Genomic DNA, 16,801 nt, shown 5'->3' on the forward strand with positions numbered 1-16,801 from the left:
GAATCTATTGTATTAAATAAAATTAAAGAATTAAATAAAAGCATGTGGATCTGTAGTATTAAATAAAATGTAATGTTTCTTTTAGGCTCAGTAGCAACATTTTTTCTAAAACATGTATCTTTTTTTAGGTTACCTGAGAACTGATCATACGCTGAGATGAACGAGCAATATTGGCAGGTAGACCAAAGAAACTAGGTTTGTCATCCTCTGGAAGTTTTTCAATGACGGCACGATAGTCCTAAACACAAAGAATTAAAAAACAGTTTTTCAATAAAGATTAAACTTACAACCACCGAAATCAGAAAAAACCAGAATATCGTTAAGTATTAAATGATTAATTATTCATGTTACCTTGTCTAGGTAAGTCTCACTTTCAGTCTGTATAGCATTAACTCAGTAATCTAATGGAAATATTCTTTGTCATTACTTGTTCGTACTTAAATTATTTGATACTATACTTTCTTATCCTATACTTCTCACATTCAGAAGGGAATTGATTAAAACAAACATATTTGAGTAACTATGCCTACTATGTGTAGTTATTTTTCCTGTAACCTACCAAAGACTAATCTGCAGAGTGTAGCTCTGTTTATGAGATAAATATTCCAACAATCTTTTCTTTTAAACTTATAGAACTCCCAGAAACCTATACTCACACAGTCTGATATACAAGAACTGCTTTGTAAATTGCTTTATTATAAAGCAATCCCACAGTTAGTCTTCGCTGGTGAGGTGTGATGAAATGTATCAAAAATCCTATCATTTCATCCCAAGAATTACTGTAAGCACTGCAAAAGCTTGATTTGCCAAGCACTCATCTGAACAGTTTTCACTTCAGATTCTAGATGGGAAACTAAGTGTAGATCAAGAGGATTTATTCAGTTTGGCTGAAAGATGGGAATTGTTTTGTCTGTTTTCATGAGGAGACGAGTTATTTTAAGGCAGGTATTGTAAATATATGCATCTAAACTGTTCTTGCTGAAGTAGGAGAAACTGTTTTTGGTGAAGGAGACTCATCTTCTGCCCCCACCCCCATCATCCTTTCTCATCCTTCGCAGCTGCCTCTGCAGTATTTCCAAGACACAGGTCCTGGGCTTCCTGGAGTTTAACTACAGGAAGTATGTCAAAGTTTGGAAAGACATGCTGTTCTTTGAAATATTTCCTCTCCTATATCTCAGTATACTTCCTTAAGGTTTTCAATCACAATGTAGATATGCATAAATATATATGTATGTATATGTAAGTGTATGCTTATATATATCCATGCATATGTGTGTCTGTTTCTCATCTCCTGGGAAACTTCTGGCTTCCTTCTTCTATCTAACTCAATTAAATAGAAAGCTAAACATTGACTCTCATAAATAATCTTATAATTATTTTTATTTTTCTATATTTTAATTTTTCTTTTTTTTTTAGATGGAAAAAAATCTCCCATCTAAAAAAAATCTCCCATTCCAGATCTTCATGTGCCTCATGGCATGCGGGATCTTAGTATCCCGATCAGGGATTGAACCCATGCCCCCTGCAGTGGAAGCACAGAGTTCCAACCACTGGACCACCAGGGAATTCCTATAATCATCTTATAATTTTAAAGCTATTATTCTTTGTATTTATACACTTTATTCATTTTTAAATGTCTGTGAAATTTTCTCATCTAGTGTGGCTAGAGTCTTCTCTCTACCTAGGACTATACACTGACATATTTCCTAAATAGTAGACTACTTCATATCCAAACTGATTTATCCTCATTTGGACACAAAAGAATATATACCAAATGATACCCTTTACATGAAGTACAAACACAGGCAAAACTAACACAGGCTGTTAGAAGCTAAGCTAATGTATCCTTTGTTAGGGAGGTAGTAACTAGAAGGGAACTTGAGGAGGACTTCTGGGGAGCTGAAAATGTTCTGTTTCTTGATCGCAGTGCTGGTGGCAAACATGTGTTCAATGTATAAAAATGCACTGCATTGTACATTTATGATGTACACTTTTCTGTATATATTTTATTTTTCAATTTAAGCTTCAAACAATAGAGATGAAAGACTTCTCACAGTACACTATCTGAAATAAATATATAATAAATAACTATGTGATATTTCTGTTTGCTCATTCACTCTAAGGTTCTCCCAATAAAAAGTAAACTCCACAGTGCATCAAGAGATCCACAAAGTCTGGAACAGCGTTGTCAGAGCAAATGTTCAATGTGTATTATTGAATGAATGAGTAAGTGAATGAAAGATACTGAAAAACAAAATTGATGGAATACTTAATAACAAAATAGATAAGATATTCAATAGAGTAATATGTTTAATATTGATTTTTAAGCTTTGTTTTCTGACTTATATCACTAAAAAAAAGGAATTTTCTTGAAAAATATTTGAATAAGAGAAAAAGGCACAATACTGATAGAACTATATAATTGAATATATATATATTTTGTAATTAATGAAGAAATGTATAATTTTAATACTCTATGTAACGAAAATTTTATTTGGGCATTCACACAAATACAAATTTGTGGCAAAATAAACTAGAATTGAAATCTTTGGGCTACATTTTGTACTATTTTCTGGAAAAGATTATTGCATTCTAGGAGGCTTTTATATGATGACTCAAAGCAAAAAGCTACAGCTGGATAAAATAAATACACATAAACAAAAATGTTGCTATGAAAGCTAGATAAAGTGAATCTCTCTTGTATATTTAGAACTCCTTTAAATTTATAAGCCAAAGTATGAAGGTAGATATTGTTAAATAATATTTGCTTTCTTTCAAATTTAATGTATCAGAGTACTCTCAAAACTATGAAGAAGTAGCATATTACCCATTCCAGATCTTCATGGCAACCCTACAATGTAAAAATTTTCCTTGGCCATCCCCTTCACGATTTACCTATTTACTATATCCTATTATCATCAATCAGTGATCATTAAGTATCCAAAAGTAATAGGACACCTAACTAGAGTTTAAAGAATCAGGCTGCATATTGGCATAATAAAAAAAATCCATATTTGTGAATGACAATTGCTTATACATTTGAAAAGTAACAACATATATTTAACAATATAAGAAATTATTCAAGTTTCTATCTGGTGGTAAATTGAAAATAATTAATTTTACCTACCAAAATGCTGCAGGATTTTGGTAGATATATGGAGTATGGAAAAATGCTTTTCTTGTTCCTTTGGTTTAATACATCAATTATTGAAGAATTAAAAAACTGTTTCAGGTATGACTGGAGAACTCTAAGGTCAAAATAGTTATCTATACGTCCTCCATAAATAGCATTTTCGAGCAAACCATGTACAAATTCCCATTGTACATCTTTGGTACCTATAATTGAAAAAAAAAGCTTTTATTCGTTTCATTTCTAAGATATTAGAAATTTTCTAAAACAAATTCTAAAATATTAAACAAATTCCTGGCTCCAGTTATATTTATAGGATATAACAATACATATTTAATTCATTTAAATCATTCCTTAAAATGCTTAAATTAATGTAGTGCTCATTAATATTAATAATATTAATACTATAATCATAGAAGACCTGTTCCAGAAAGGGAGCTACCAACATAGATAACTATAATATGAACTAGGTATGGTGGACAGGAAGGAACCTGGCAAAGTCTTGTTTGTTAAAATTCCTCCCTGTGTCCCATTGTCTCTGCATAGCCCAGCAATTTGTTTACCAAACATCTGCTTTTTTGCATCTCCATGTTGACTGCCTTCCTCCCTTCTGAAGTCTAAAACCACTACCCCAAACACCCTCTTCTGTTTCTAGTTGAAGACAGTATTTAAGGTGAGGGTTTCAGCCATTTGGCAAGTTACTTAGTCTTCCTGGGTCTCTCCTATATATACATGTTATTAATTTTTATTTGATCTTCTCCTTTTAATCTGTTTCATGTCAGTGTAAATTCTTAGATCAGCCAGAAGAACCCAGATGGGTAGAAGAAAATTTCTTCCTCCCCAACAGCAGTAAATGCAGGAAACACAATTTTAATCTACCTAGTTAACATCACTGCTAGCATTACTAGTTTAGACTATTTCAGTACTATAAAATTCAGTGAACCATTCCTCTTTTTTACATTTAATTCTCCATATGTGGAGGTCCCTTAATATCAGGAAATCTTGTAATCATAAGATTATATTTAGACTTCTACCATGAGATTCAGTATCATTTTGAAGCATCTTCCTCTTACAACAATTCACTGGTGTGATGTATGTAAAAAAACATATGATGCTATTAATTCCATTGCAAGCTTGAAACACAATGATAAACAAATCATTCAAACTCTCTGTGCTTTGGTATCCTCATCTTAAAAGAGCATTAATAATATTTGTCTCAAAGTGATATTATAAAAATCAAATAAATGTTCAAAAGCCTTTTGCAAAATTACCAAGTTTCTAAGCAAGCTAAAATACTAGTATATATCCTCCAAAAATTATGTTTCAAAATAAACATTAAAAAAACAACTCACAGAAATCAGAAAATTGATTGGCCTTAGCACAAAATGGGAAAATGTTGGGTCATACGTAAAAATGAGGGGGGGAGATGTTTCCAGAATGTTGGTAATACACTATTTATTGACTTTGGGCTAGTTACAAAGGTTCAATTTATGAAAATCTATTGAATTATACCTTTATGTGTACTTTTCTGAAGTATAATTCAAATAATTTTTAAATAAACAAAAAAATTCATTTGGAATACTGTTAGGCATTAACTAACTATGGGGAACAAATAAATTAATATCCTATCTACTTCTACATATATACCCAACAGAAATATATTCAAGTAGTCACCCAAAGATATAGCACAATCATCCCAAACTACCCACGTGTCCATCAAGAAAAAACTTGAAAACTACCCACCAAGAGAAGAAATACAATCACAGAATGGCAAACTATATAGCACTGAGAATAAATGGACAACAATGACATGTAACCATATGGATGAATCTCTCAAATATAATGTTAACTGAAAGAATCCAAAGACTAAAGAATACATGATATATGATTCCAGTTTTATAAAAACAGGCAAAGCTAATCTATATAGTTTAGTTTCCTGGTCTTTACCACAGGAGTGGGGGTGGGAGAACTTGAAGAATGGTAGTAACTGGAAGGCAGCATTAGAGTAAAATCTGAAGTATTGGTAATGTTCTGTTTCTTAATTAAGGTGCTACCTACATGAGAGTGTTCAGTTTGTGGAAATTTCACTGGGCTGTAATCTTATGATATAAGTACTTTTTGTACGCGTATCATACTTCATTTAAAAGTTTTAAAAATCTCAGAAACATGTAAATTAAAATAGGACTCAAACATATCTCAACACAATAAAGGCCACAGATGACAAACCCACAGCCAACATCATTCTCAATGATGAAAAGCTGAAAGCATTTCCTCTAAGATCAGGAACAAGACAAGGATGCCCACTCATGCCACTTTTATCCAAAACAGTTTTGGAAGTCCTAGACACAGAAATCAGAGAAGAAAAGGAAATAAAAGGAATTCAAATTGGAAAGGAAGAAGTAAAACAGTCACTTTGCAGATTACATCCTATACATAGAAAATCCAAAGCTCATCAATGAATTTGGTAAAGTTTCAGGATATAAAATTAATATACAGAAATCGGTTGCATTTCTATACACTAACAACAAAATGTGAGAAAGAGAAATTAAGAAAATAATCCCATGGACCATCACATCAAAAAGAATAAAATACCTAGGAATAGACCTACCCAAGGAGGTAAAAGACCTGTACTCTGAAGATGTTGATGAAAGAAACGGAAGACAACACATATGGAAAGATATATGGTGTTCTTGGATTATAAAACTCAATATTGTTAAAATGACAATACTACCTACCCAAGGCAATCTACAGATTCAATGCAATCCCTATCAAATTACAAATGGCATTTTTCATAGAACTGGAACAAAAAATTTTACAATTTATATGGAAACACAAAAGACCTCGAATAGCCAAATCTATCTTGAGAAAGAAGAATTAAACTGGAGGAATCAGCTGACTTCAAACTATACTACAAAGCTACAGGAATCAAAACAATATGGTACTAGCACAAAAACAGACATATAGATCAACAGAACAGGATAGAAAGCCCAGAAATAAACCCATGCACTTAGGGTCAACTTATCTACAACAAAGGATGCAAGAATATACAATGGAGAAAAGACAGTCTCTTCAATAAGTGGTGCTACATGTAAAAAGCTGGACAGCTACATGTAAAATAATGAAATTAGAACGTTCTCTAACACCATATACAAAAATAAACTCAAAATGGATTAAAGACCTACAGGTAAGAATGGATACTATTTTTTTTTTTGATGTGGGCCATTTTTAAAGTCTTTACTGAATTTGTTACAATATTGCTTCTGTTCTATGTCTTGGTTTCTTGGCTGCAAGGCACATAGGATCCCAGTTCCCCAACCAGGGATCAAACCCGCAATGGAAGGTGAAGTCCCAACCACTGGACCGCCAGGGAATTCCCTAACACTGGATACTACTGATGTAAAATTCCTATAAGAAAACACAGGTAGGACACTCTTTGACATAAATCATAGCAATATTTTTTGGATCTGTCTCCTAAGGCAAAAGAAATAAAAATAAAAGTAAACAAATGGGACCTAATTAAACTTAAAAGCTTTTGTACAACAAAGAAAACCATTAACAAAACAAAAAGACAACCTATGGAAAGGAAGACAATATTGGCAAACGATGAACTGACAAGGGATTAATTTCCAAAATATACAAACAGCTCATACAGCTCAATATAAAAAAAAACAAAAACAAAAACAAAAGCCAACCAAAAAAATGGACAGAAGACCTAAATAGACACTTTTCCACAGAAGTTATACAGATTGCCAACAGGCACATGAAAAGATTCTCAACATTTCTGATTATTAGGAAAATGCAAGTGAAAACTACAATGAGGTCAGAATAACCATCATCAGAAAGTCTGCAAACAATAAATGCTAAAGAGGCTGTGGAGAAAAGGGATCCCTCCTACACTGTTGGTGAGAATGTAAATTAGGACTGTCACTATTGAGAACAGTATGAAGTTCCTTAAAAAACTAAAACTAGCATTACCATATGATCCTGTGATCCCACTCCTGGGCATATATCCAGAAAAGATAAAAACTCTCATTAAAAATGACACATGCACTTCAATGTTCATAGCAGCACTATTTACAATAGTCAAGATACGGAAGCAACCAAAATGTCCATCAACAAATGAATGGATAAAGCAGATGTGCTACAGATATATATACAGTGGAATATTACTCAACAATAAAAAAAGAATAATGCCATTTGTTGCAACATGGATGGACCTAGAAATAATCATACTAAGTCAGACAGAAAAAGAAAATTATCATATGATATCACTTATATGTGGAATATTAAAAAATGATACCTATGAACTTATTTACAAAACAAGAAATAGACTCACAGACATAGAAAACAAACTTATGGTTACCAAAGAGGAAGTGCGGGGGGGATAAATTTGGAATTTGGGATTGAAAGATACACACTAATATATAAAATAGATAAACAATAGGGACTATGATATAGCACAGGGAACTATATTCAATATCTTGTTATAACCTACATGGGAAAAGAATCTGAAAAAAATAGATATAATATATAGATAGATAGATAGATAGATAGATAGACGTACAATGGAATCACTTTGCTGTGCACATGAAACATTGTAAGTCAACTATACTTCAATAAAAAATTAAAATAAAACTATAAAAAAGGTATTTGTCCACATGCTAGACATTTATCCTTATCCTTTCATGGAAACCAAGTTACAGAATAAATGATGATGCCGTTAATTCAACCAACTATAACAGTGCCTACTACCATGGGCTAGGCCCTGCTACAGATGTTAAAGACATACAGAGTAAACAAAATAATCAAAGACCTTGCTTAATATAGATTACACTCTAGTTGGAAAAGATGAACAACATTTTTAAAAATGAATGAATAAGCAAGAAAGCATAAGGTAGCACTAATGTATTAAAACAATTAAACAGAACATGGGGATAGAGAACAATTAGAAAATTACTTTAGATGGTGATAATAAAAAACTTTTCTGAAGAGGATACCTCTAAGCTGAGATGTGAATGATAAGAGAAGAAAATCATATAAAGGTTTGGAAGAGGAGCATTTCAGACAGAAGGAAGAGCACCTACCAAAACCTTCTGGTAGGAACAAGCCTGGTTTGTTCAAGGAACAGAAAGAAGATAAATGTGGCTGTAGGTTTTGAAAGTGAATTATATGCTTTACTTTACTTTTCTAAATAATAAATTTATTTACTCTGTGGGGAATTTTTGAAAGAATCTATTTCTTGGACACCAAGATTGATGAAGTTGAAGGATGAGAACAGAATCTTGATGTGATTTGGACATGGAGGGGACAGACACTGCCAAAGTATTGGATGTTTGAGGATAAGGAAAAGAGAAGAATCAAGGATGATTCATAGGCTTTGAACCTGAACAACTACATGAATGGTGGTGCCATTTACTGAAATGGGGCAGACTCAGGGAAGAGGCTGCAAGGCTAAAGGATGGTGGGGGAGACAAGAATCTAGAGTTGTTTGGAATAGTTTTAAGTTTGAGAGTCCTATCAACGTACTCTCTTCTCTAATCCATCATTGTTCTAAACTCTAGTGTTTGCTTGAGTTGGCCCTGAGCAATAACCCTCAGGGACTGGACCATTCCTGTTTTCAGGAGGCAGAGAGCTAGATGGTCTCAAGGGATCAGATTATATGGTTTTGTTTGTTGCCCTGTTTTAGTCTATTCTTTGTACCTTGATTCCTGATCTCTACTTAATCATACAATTGTGATTCTACAGATTCTTGGTCTACCATATTCTTAAATTTTAACAATTCCCTTGAAAGACATATGAATAATTTAGTTGAAGCCTGAAACTTGTGAAGGCTGTGAAGTAAAGACAAGGTCATTCTAGCTTTCTGCTTCCTGAGAGCTACAGATCAACCAGAAATCTAATGGATTATATCAAAACCAATGACCACAATATATGAACTTTCACAAGCATGGAATTCAGAACATTAAATACAAAATACAAAAAGCAAATTTTATAATAGGAAGTCAAGTCACTCTTGAAAAAAACCCTATTTTTAATAAGAGCTAAAAATTTTTTTTCATTGACACCAGAGGTCAAAGTTTCCATCATTAGAACTTACCATCAAAGAGTCTGTCAATAATGTTGTAACCAGCCCGAAGATCTGATAAAGAAAACTCATAAAACTTGGTCCAACCCTATCAAAACAAATTTTAAAAAAATTAAAGAACTACAAACAATGTTAAAATATACATATGCATATATCATTGCCCTTACAATCTTAACAAGAATGTTCAATACAGACTAAAAGAACAAGGCAACTACTGAGAATTTTTAATAAATACAATAAAACAATATATCTAAAGTAAGAGTAATTAAAATAAATAAATTTATTGATCTCTACAGCATGCAAAGGATTTTATAATGTCATAAATGTTTTTATCACTTAAGTATGTGGCAGAATAGTCATAAATAGAAAGAACAAATTGGTGTAGTAAATCACTGAGTCTACATAGAGTGTATACATTGAGAGATTTCCTATAATTTGGTCCTTCAGAATTGTGGATTTTCTCTATAAACATGAAAACAGAAATATTATGAAAATTAGTTAAAGGTCTAAAGGCATATAGTATTATTTTCTGTACATTTGACCCACAAAGCATTTATACTGTAACTAAATAAAATTATAAACCTATAGCTAATAGCTACCATGCTTGTATAAAAAGAACATTCAAAGTCATTTATATGTGATACACAATAATATGAAATAATTAAAAATAATTTTTTTAGGGCTTTCATCAACTATGACTAGTAATTAGTTTTATGCAATAAAATCAGTTCAAACTAAAATCTATTTAACTTGAATAATATTCAGAAATATTGATACAAATTTAATTTATTCATTCCTTATTCAAAAAGATTTATTAAGTGCACATTATATGTCAGGTTCTGGGAATAAAAGAATGAGCAAAAACATATATAATCCCTGGTCCCATGTAGCTTTCAGTCAAATGTCAGGGGAGGGGTGAATACAATCAATTACTCAAATACACATACAATTACAAACTGTAATATGTTTAAGGAAAAGAAACATATTTGGTATATATAAGAAAGAGCTCTGACTTAATATAAAAGATAAGGGAAAGTCACCCTGGTGGGGAAGGGGTAAGAAATGACAGAAAAACAAAAGTAGATAGATAGTTAGGACAATGAAATGAAATAATTTTTGTATTGGATTGTAATGGAGGATGAAGATACCAAAAAGAAAGGTATTGAGAATGACTTCTAAGCTCATGGCTTATTCAAATTGATGTTGGCATCATTCACTCACAGGTGGAACACTGAAAGAATACAAGGTTTGGAAAGGGATAACATGAGATCAATGAACAAAGTGTTCAACAAAAACTTACTGAGTGTCTGCTACGTACTTGGCACTGTTTTTGTCAATGAAAATATAGCAGTAAACAAAAGAGGTAAAAATCTGTGCTCTTGAGAAGTTAATGTTCTAGTACTTGGATCTAGAATATGTGCATCTTCAGTCACTTTTGAGACATCTAACTAGATAGGCCAAATAAATAGTTGGATATATAAACCTAGATCTTAGAGAGTTGGTCTGAGTTGGATATAAAAAATTGGAGCTCACTAGCATTTAGATAGTTATTTTTTAAAATAATATTATAGATATTGTGAAAACAAAAAAGATTTCAGTTAACTATACCTAAGTTAAACTATACCTAAGAATTAAAAATCTGTAAGGGAGACAGAGACCTTCAAGATGGCGAGGAGTAAGACATGGAGATCACTTTCCTACCCAAAAATACATAAAAAATACATCTACATGTGAAACAACTCCTACAGAACACCTACTGAATGCTGGCAGAAGACCTCAGACTTCCCAAAAGGCAAGAAACTCCCCACGTACCTGGGTAGAGCAAAAGAAAAAAGAATGAACAGAGACAAAAGAATAGGGATGGGACCTGCACCAGTGGGAGGGAGCTGTGAAGGAGGAAAAGTTTCCACACATTAGGGAGCCCCTTCCCTGGCGGACATAGTGGGTGAGGGGGGAGAAGCTTCAGAGCCACGGAGGAGAGCACAGCAACAGGGGTGCAGAGGGCAAAGCAGAGAGATTCCTACATAGAGGATTGGTGCTGACCAGCACTCACCAGCCTGAGATGCTTGTCTGATAATCTGCCAGGGCAGGTGGGGGCTGGGAGCTGAGGCTTGTGCTTCAGAGGTCAGACCCCAGGGAGAGGACTGGAGGTGGCTGCATGAACACAGTCTGAAGTGGGCTAGTGAGCTACAGCTAGCTGGAAGGGTGTCTGGGAAAAAGTCTGGACCTGCCAAAGAGGCAAGAGACTGTTGTTTTGGGGTGCTCAAGGAGAGGGGCTTCCTGCTCCAAGGGCCCACAGACGGCAGAGCACTGACTAAGTGAGCCCCAGAGACGGGCATGAGCCGTGGCTATCATCTCAAACTGCAGAGGTGAGCAAGGACCATTACTGCTGACACCGCTGACACCAAATATCCTGTGTGCAAGTGCAGGTTGCTACCCACATACGCCCGGAAGCCTGTGCATCATGCCACTGCCAGGGTCCCATTACCCAGGGCCAACATCCCTGCGAGAACACATGACGTGCCTCAGGCTGTTACAACATCACACAGGCCTCTACTGCTGCAGACACACCCGCATTGCAATTGAGACTACCATACCCCTCCCTCTCCCCAGTCTGAGTGAGCAAGAGAGCCCTAATCAGACGCTGTTTTAATCCCCTCTTGTCTGGGCAGGGAACAGATGCCTGAGGCTGGCCTACACTCAGAGGTGGAGCCAAAACCAAAGCTGAGCCACAGGAGTTGTACGAACAAAGAAGGGAAAGGGAAATTTCTTCATACAGCCTGAGGAGCAGTACATTAAATCCACACAGTCAGCTTGGTAAACCCTGCCAGTGTGGAATACCTGAACAGACAATGAGTGTTCCCAAAATTGAGGGGGTGGACTTCGGGGGCAACTGTGAACTTGGGGTTTGCTTTCTGCATTTGATTTGTTTTTGGTTTCATGTTTATCTTAGTTTAGTTTTTAGTGTTTGTTTTCATTTGTAGGTTTGTTTATTGATTTAGTTGCTCTCTTCCTTTTTTTGGTTTTGGTTTTTTTTCTTTTCTCTTTTTGTGAGTGTGTGCGTGTATGTTTCTCTGTGTGATTTTGTCTGTTTAGTTTTGCTTTTACCATTTGCCTTCAGGTTCTGTCTGTTCATTTTTTTTTTCTTTTTTCTTTTTGTGAGTGTGTTTGTGTATCTTTGTGTTATTTTATCTCTTTACTTTTGCTTTTACTGTTTGTTTTGGGGTACTGTCTGTTCGTTTCTTTTTTTCCTATCTTATCTTCCATGCCATGCAGTTGGCAGGGTCTGGGTGCTCCAGTAAGGTGTCGGGTCTGAACCTCCGAGGTGGGAGAACTGGGTCCAGGACATTGGACCAACAGAGACCTCCAGGCCCAATGTAATATTCATCAACGAGAGCTCTCCCAGAGATCTCCATCTCAGCACAAAGACCCAGCTCCACCAATGGCCAGCAAGATCCAGTACTGAATGCCCCATGCCAAAGAACTAGCAAGACAGGAACACAACACCCATTAGCAGAGAGGTTGCCTAAAGTCATACTAACTTCACAGACAGCCCAAAACACACCACCAGACATGGCCATGCCCACCAGAGGGAAAAGATACAGCCCCACCCACCAAAACTTAGGCACCAGTGCCCAAAACCAGGAAACCTACACAAGCCAGTGAACTGACCTTACACACTGGCAGCAGACACCAGATGTAAGAGGAACTATGAACCTGCACCTTGCGAAAAGGAGACCCCAAACAGAGTAAATTAAAAAGAAAATTGAGAAGGCAGAGAAATATGTAACAGATGAAGAAGCAAGGTAAAAACCCACCAGACTAAACAAATTAAGAGGAAATAGGCAGGCTACCTGAAAAAGAATTCAGAGTACCGATAGTAAAGATGATCAAAAATCTCACAAATAGAATAGAGAAAATACAACAACCGTTTAAGAAGGACTTAGAACTAAAGAGCAAACAAAAAACAATGACCAACACAATAAATGAAATTAAAAATACTAGAGAAGGAATCAATAGAAGAACAAATGAGGCAGAAGAATGGATAAGTGACCTGGAAGAGAGAATAGTGGAAATAACAATGTCAGAGCAGAATAAAGTAAAAAGAATGAAAATAATTGAGGACAGTCTCAATGACTTCTGGGACAACATTAAAACGCACCGACATTCCAATTATAGGGGTCCCAGAAGAAGAAGAGAAAAAGAAAGGGTCTGAGAAAATATTTGAAGAAATTATAGTAAACAATTTCCCTAACATGGGAAAGGAAACAGTCAATCAAGTCAAGGAAGCACAGAGAGTCCCATACAGCACAAATCCAAGGAGAAACATGCCAAGACACACATTAATCAAACTATCAAAAATTAAATGCAAAGAAAAAATACTAAAAGCAGCAAGGGAAAAGAAACAAATAACATACAAGGGAATCCCCATAAGGTTAACAGCTGATCTTTCAGCAGAAACTCTGCAAGCCAGAACAGAGTGGCAAGACATATTTAAAGTGATGAAAGGGAAAAAACTACAACGACGATTAATCTCCCTAGCAAGGATCTCATTCAGATTCGATGGAAAATGAAAACCTCTACGGACAAGCAAAAGCTAAGAGAATTCAGCACTACCAAAACCAGCTTTACAACAAATGCTGAAGAAACTTCTCTACATGGGAAAAACAAGAGAAGAAAAAGACCCACAAACACAAACACAAATCAATTAAGAAAATGGTAAGAGGTACATACATATGGAAAATCACATTGCACGTAAATGGATTAAATGCTCCAACCAAAAGACACATGCTTGCTGAATGGATACAAAGACAAGACCCATATATATGCTGTCTACAAGAGACCCACTTCAGACCTAGGGACATATACAGACTGAAAGTGAGGTATGGAAAAATATATTCCATGCAAATGCAAATCAAAAGAAACCTGGAGTAGCAATTCTCATATCAGACAAAATAGACTTTAAAATAAAGACTATTACAAGAGACAAAGAAGGACACTACATAATGATCAAGGAATCAATCCAAGAAGAAGATATAACAATTGTAACCCAACACAGGAGCACCTCAGTACATAAGGCAAATGGTAACAGCCATAAAAGGGGAAATCGATAGTAACACAATCATAGTAGGGGACTTTAACATCCCACTATCACCAATGGACAGATCATCCAAAATGAAAATAAATAAGGGAACACAAACTTTCAATGATACATTAAACAAGATGGACTTAATTGATATTTATAGGACATTCCATCCAAAAACAAAAGAATACACTTTCTTCTCAAGTGCTCATGGAACATTCTCCAGGATAGATCACATCTTGGGTCACAAATCAAGCCTTGGTAAACTTAAGAAAATTGAAATCGTATCAAGTATCTTTTCTGAACACAATGCTATGAGACCAAATATCAATTACAGGGAAAAAACCTGCAAAATATAGAAACACATGGAGGCTAAACAATATGCTACTAAACCACCAAGAGAACACTGGAGAAATCAAAGAGGAAATCAAAAAATACCTAGAAACAAATAACAATGAATACACAATGACCCAAAACTTATGGGATGCAGTAAAAGCAGCTCTAAGAGGAAAGTTTATAGCAATACATTCTCTCCTCAATAAACAAACAAACAAAAATCTCAAATAAACAACCTAACTTTACACCTAAAGCAGTTGGACAAAGAAGAGTAAAAAACCCCACAAAGTCAGCAGAAGGAAAGAAATAAAAAAGATCAGATCAGAAGTAAATGAAAAAGAAATGAAGGAAATGGTAGCAAAGATCAATGATTCTAAGAGCTGGTTCTTTGAGAAGATAAGCAAAATTGATAAACCATTATCCAGACTCATCAAGAAAAAAAGGGAGAAGACTCAAATAAACAGTTAAAAATGAAAAAGGAGAAGTAACAAATGACACTGCAGAAATACAAAGGTTCGAGAGGGACTACTATAAGCCACTATATGCCAAAATAATGGACAAGCTGGAAGAAATGGACAATTCTTAGAAAAGTAAAATCTTCCAAGACTGAACCAGGAAGAAATAGAATATACGAACAGAACAATCAAAATAACTGAAATTGAAACTGTGATTAAAAATCGTCCACAAAAAAAAGCCCAGGACCAGGTGGCTTCACAGGTGAATTCCATCAAAAATTCAGAGAAGAGCTAACACCTGTCCTTCTCAAACTCTTCCAAAATATAGCAAAGAGAGGAACACTCCCAAATTCATTCTATGAGGCCACAATCACCCTGTTACCAAACCCAGACAAAGATGTCACACAAAAAAGAAAACTACAGGCCAATATCACTGATGAACATAGTTGCAAAAATCCTCAACAAAATACTAGTGAACAGAACCCAGCAGCACATTAAAAGGCTCATACACCATGATCAAGTGAGGTTTATTCCAGGTATGCAAGGATTCTTCAGTATACGCAAATCAATCAATGTGATACACCATATTAACAAACTGAAAGATAAAAACAATATGATAATCTCAATAGATGTAGAAAAAGTTTTCAACAAAATTCAACACTGATTTATGATAAAAAACTCTCTAGTAAGTGGGCACAGAGGGAACCCACCTCAACATAATAAAGGCCATATATGACAAACCCACAGCCAACATCATTTACAATAATGAAAAACTGAAAGCATTTTCTCTAAGATCAGGAAAAAGACAAGGGTGCCCACTCTCACCACTATTATACAACACAGTTTTGGAAGTTTTAGCAACAGCAATCAGAGAAGATAAATAAATACAAGAAATCCAAATTGGAAAACAGGAATGAAAACTGTCACTGTTTTCAGATGACATGAAAATCCTAAAGATACATAGAAGATCCTAAAGATGTTAGGAGAAAACTAGTAGAGCTAATCAAAGAATCTGGTAAAGTAGCAGGATACAAAATTAATGCACAGTAATCTCTTGCATTCCTATAAACTAATGATGAAAAATCTGAAAGAGAATTTAAGTAAACACTCCTATTTACCATTGCAACAAAAAGAATAAAATACCTAGGAATAAACCTACCTAAGGAAACAAAAGACCTGTATGCAGAAAACTATAGGACACTGATGAAAGAAATCAAAGACAATACAAAGAGATGGAGAGATATACTATGTTCTTGGATTGGAAGAAACAATACTGTGAAAATGACTATACTACCCAAAGCAATCTACAGATTCAACATAATCCCTACCAAACTACCAATGGCATTTTTCACAGAACTAGAATAAAGGATTTTACAATTTGTATGGAAATACAAAAGACCATGAATAGCCAAAGCAATCTTGAGAAAGAAAAATGGAGATGAAGGACTCAGGCTCCCTGACATCAGACTATACTACAAAGCTACAGAAATCAAGATGGTATGGTATTGGTACAAAAAGAGAAATATAGATGAATGGACCAAGAGAGAAAGGCCAGAGATAAACCCACACACATATGGTCACCTTATTTTTGACAAAGCAGGTAAGAATATACAATGGAGAAAAGACAGCCTCTTCAATAAGTGGTGCTGGACAGTTACTTGTAAAAGAATGAAATTAGAACACACCATAACACCATACACACAAAAAATCTC

At 34.8% G+C, this 16,801-nt stretch overlaps 1 protein-coding gene across 1 annotated transcript in view; it reads right to left on the bottom strand.

Annotated features, from left to right (window-relative positions):
* DYNC2H1 (dynein cytoplasmic 2 heavy chain 1) overlaps positions 1–16,801 on the bottom strand; it is a 376,698-nt gene that overhangs the window by 130,345 nt on the left and 229,552 nt on the right. The window contains exons 80-82 of the mRNA XM_081241450.1: positions 9,228–9,303; positions 3,128–3,336; positions 134–238 (exon numbers count right to left, since the gene is read on the bottom strand). Of these exons, the coding sequence (XP_081097576.1) occupies positions 134–238; positions 3,128–3,336; positions 9,228–9,303 (390 nt within the window). The remainder of the gene's footprint in view (positions 1–133; positions 239–3,127; positions 3,337–9,227; positions 9,304–16,801) is intronic.

This window comes from Mesoplodon bidens (genome assembly GCF_964165515.1).
Source record: "Mesoplodon bidens genome assembly, chromosome: 7".
Lineage (NCBI taxonomy): Eukaryota > Metazoa > Chordata > Mammalia > Artiodactyla > Ziphiidae > Mesoplodon > Mesoplodon bidens.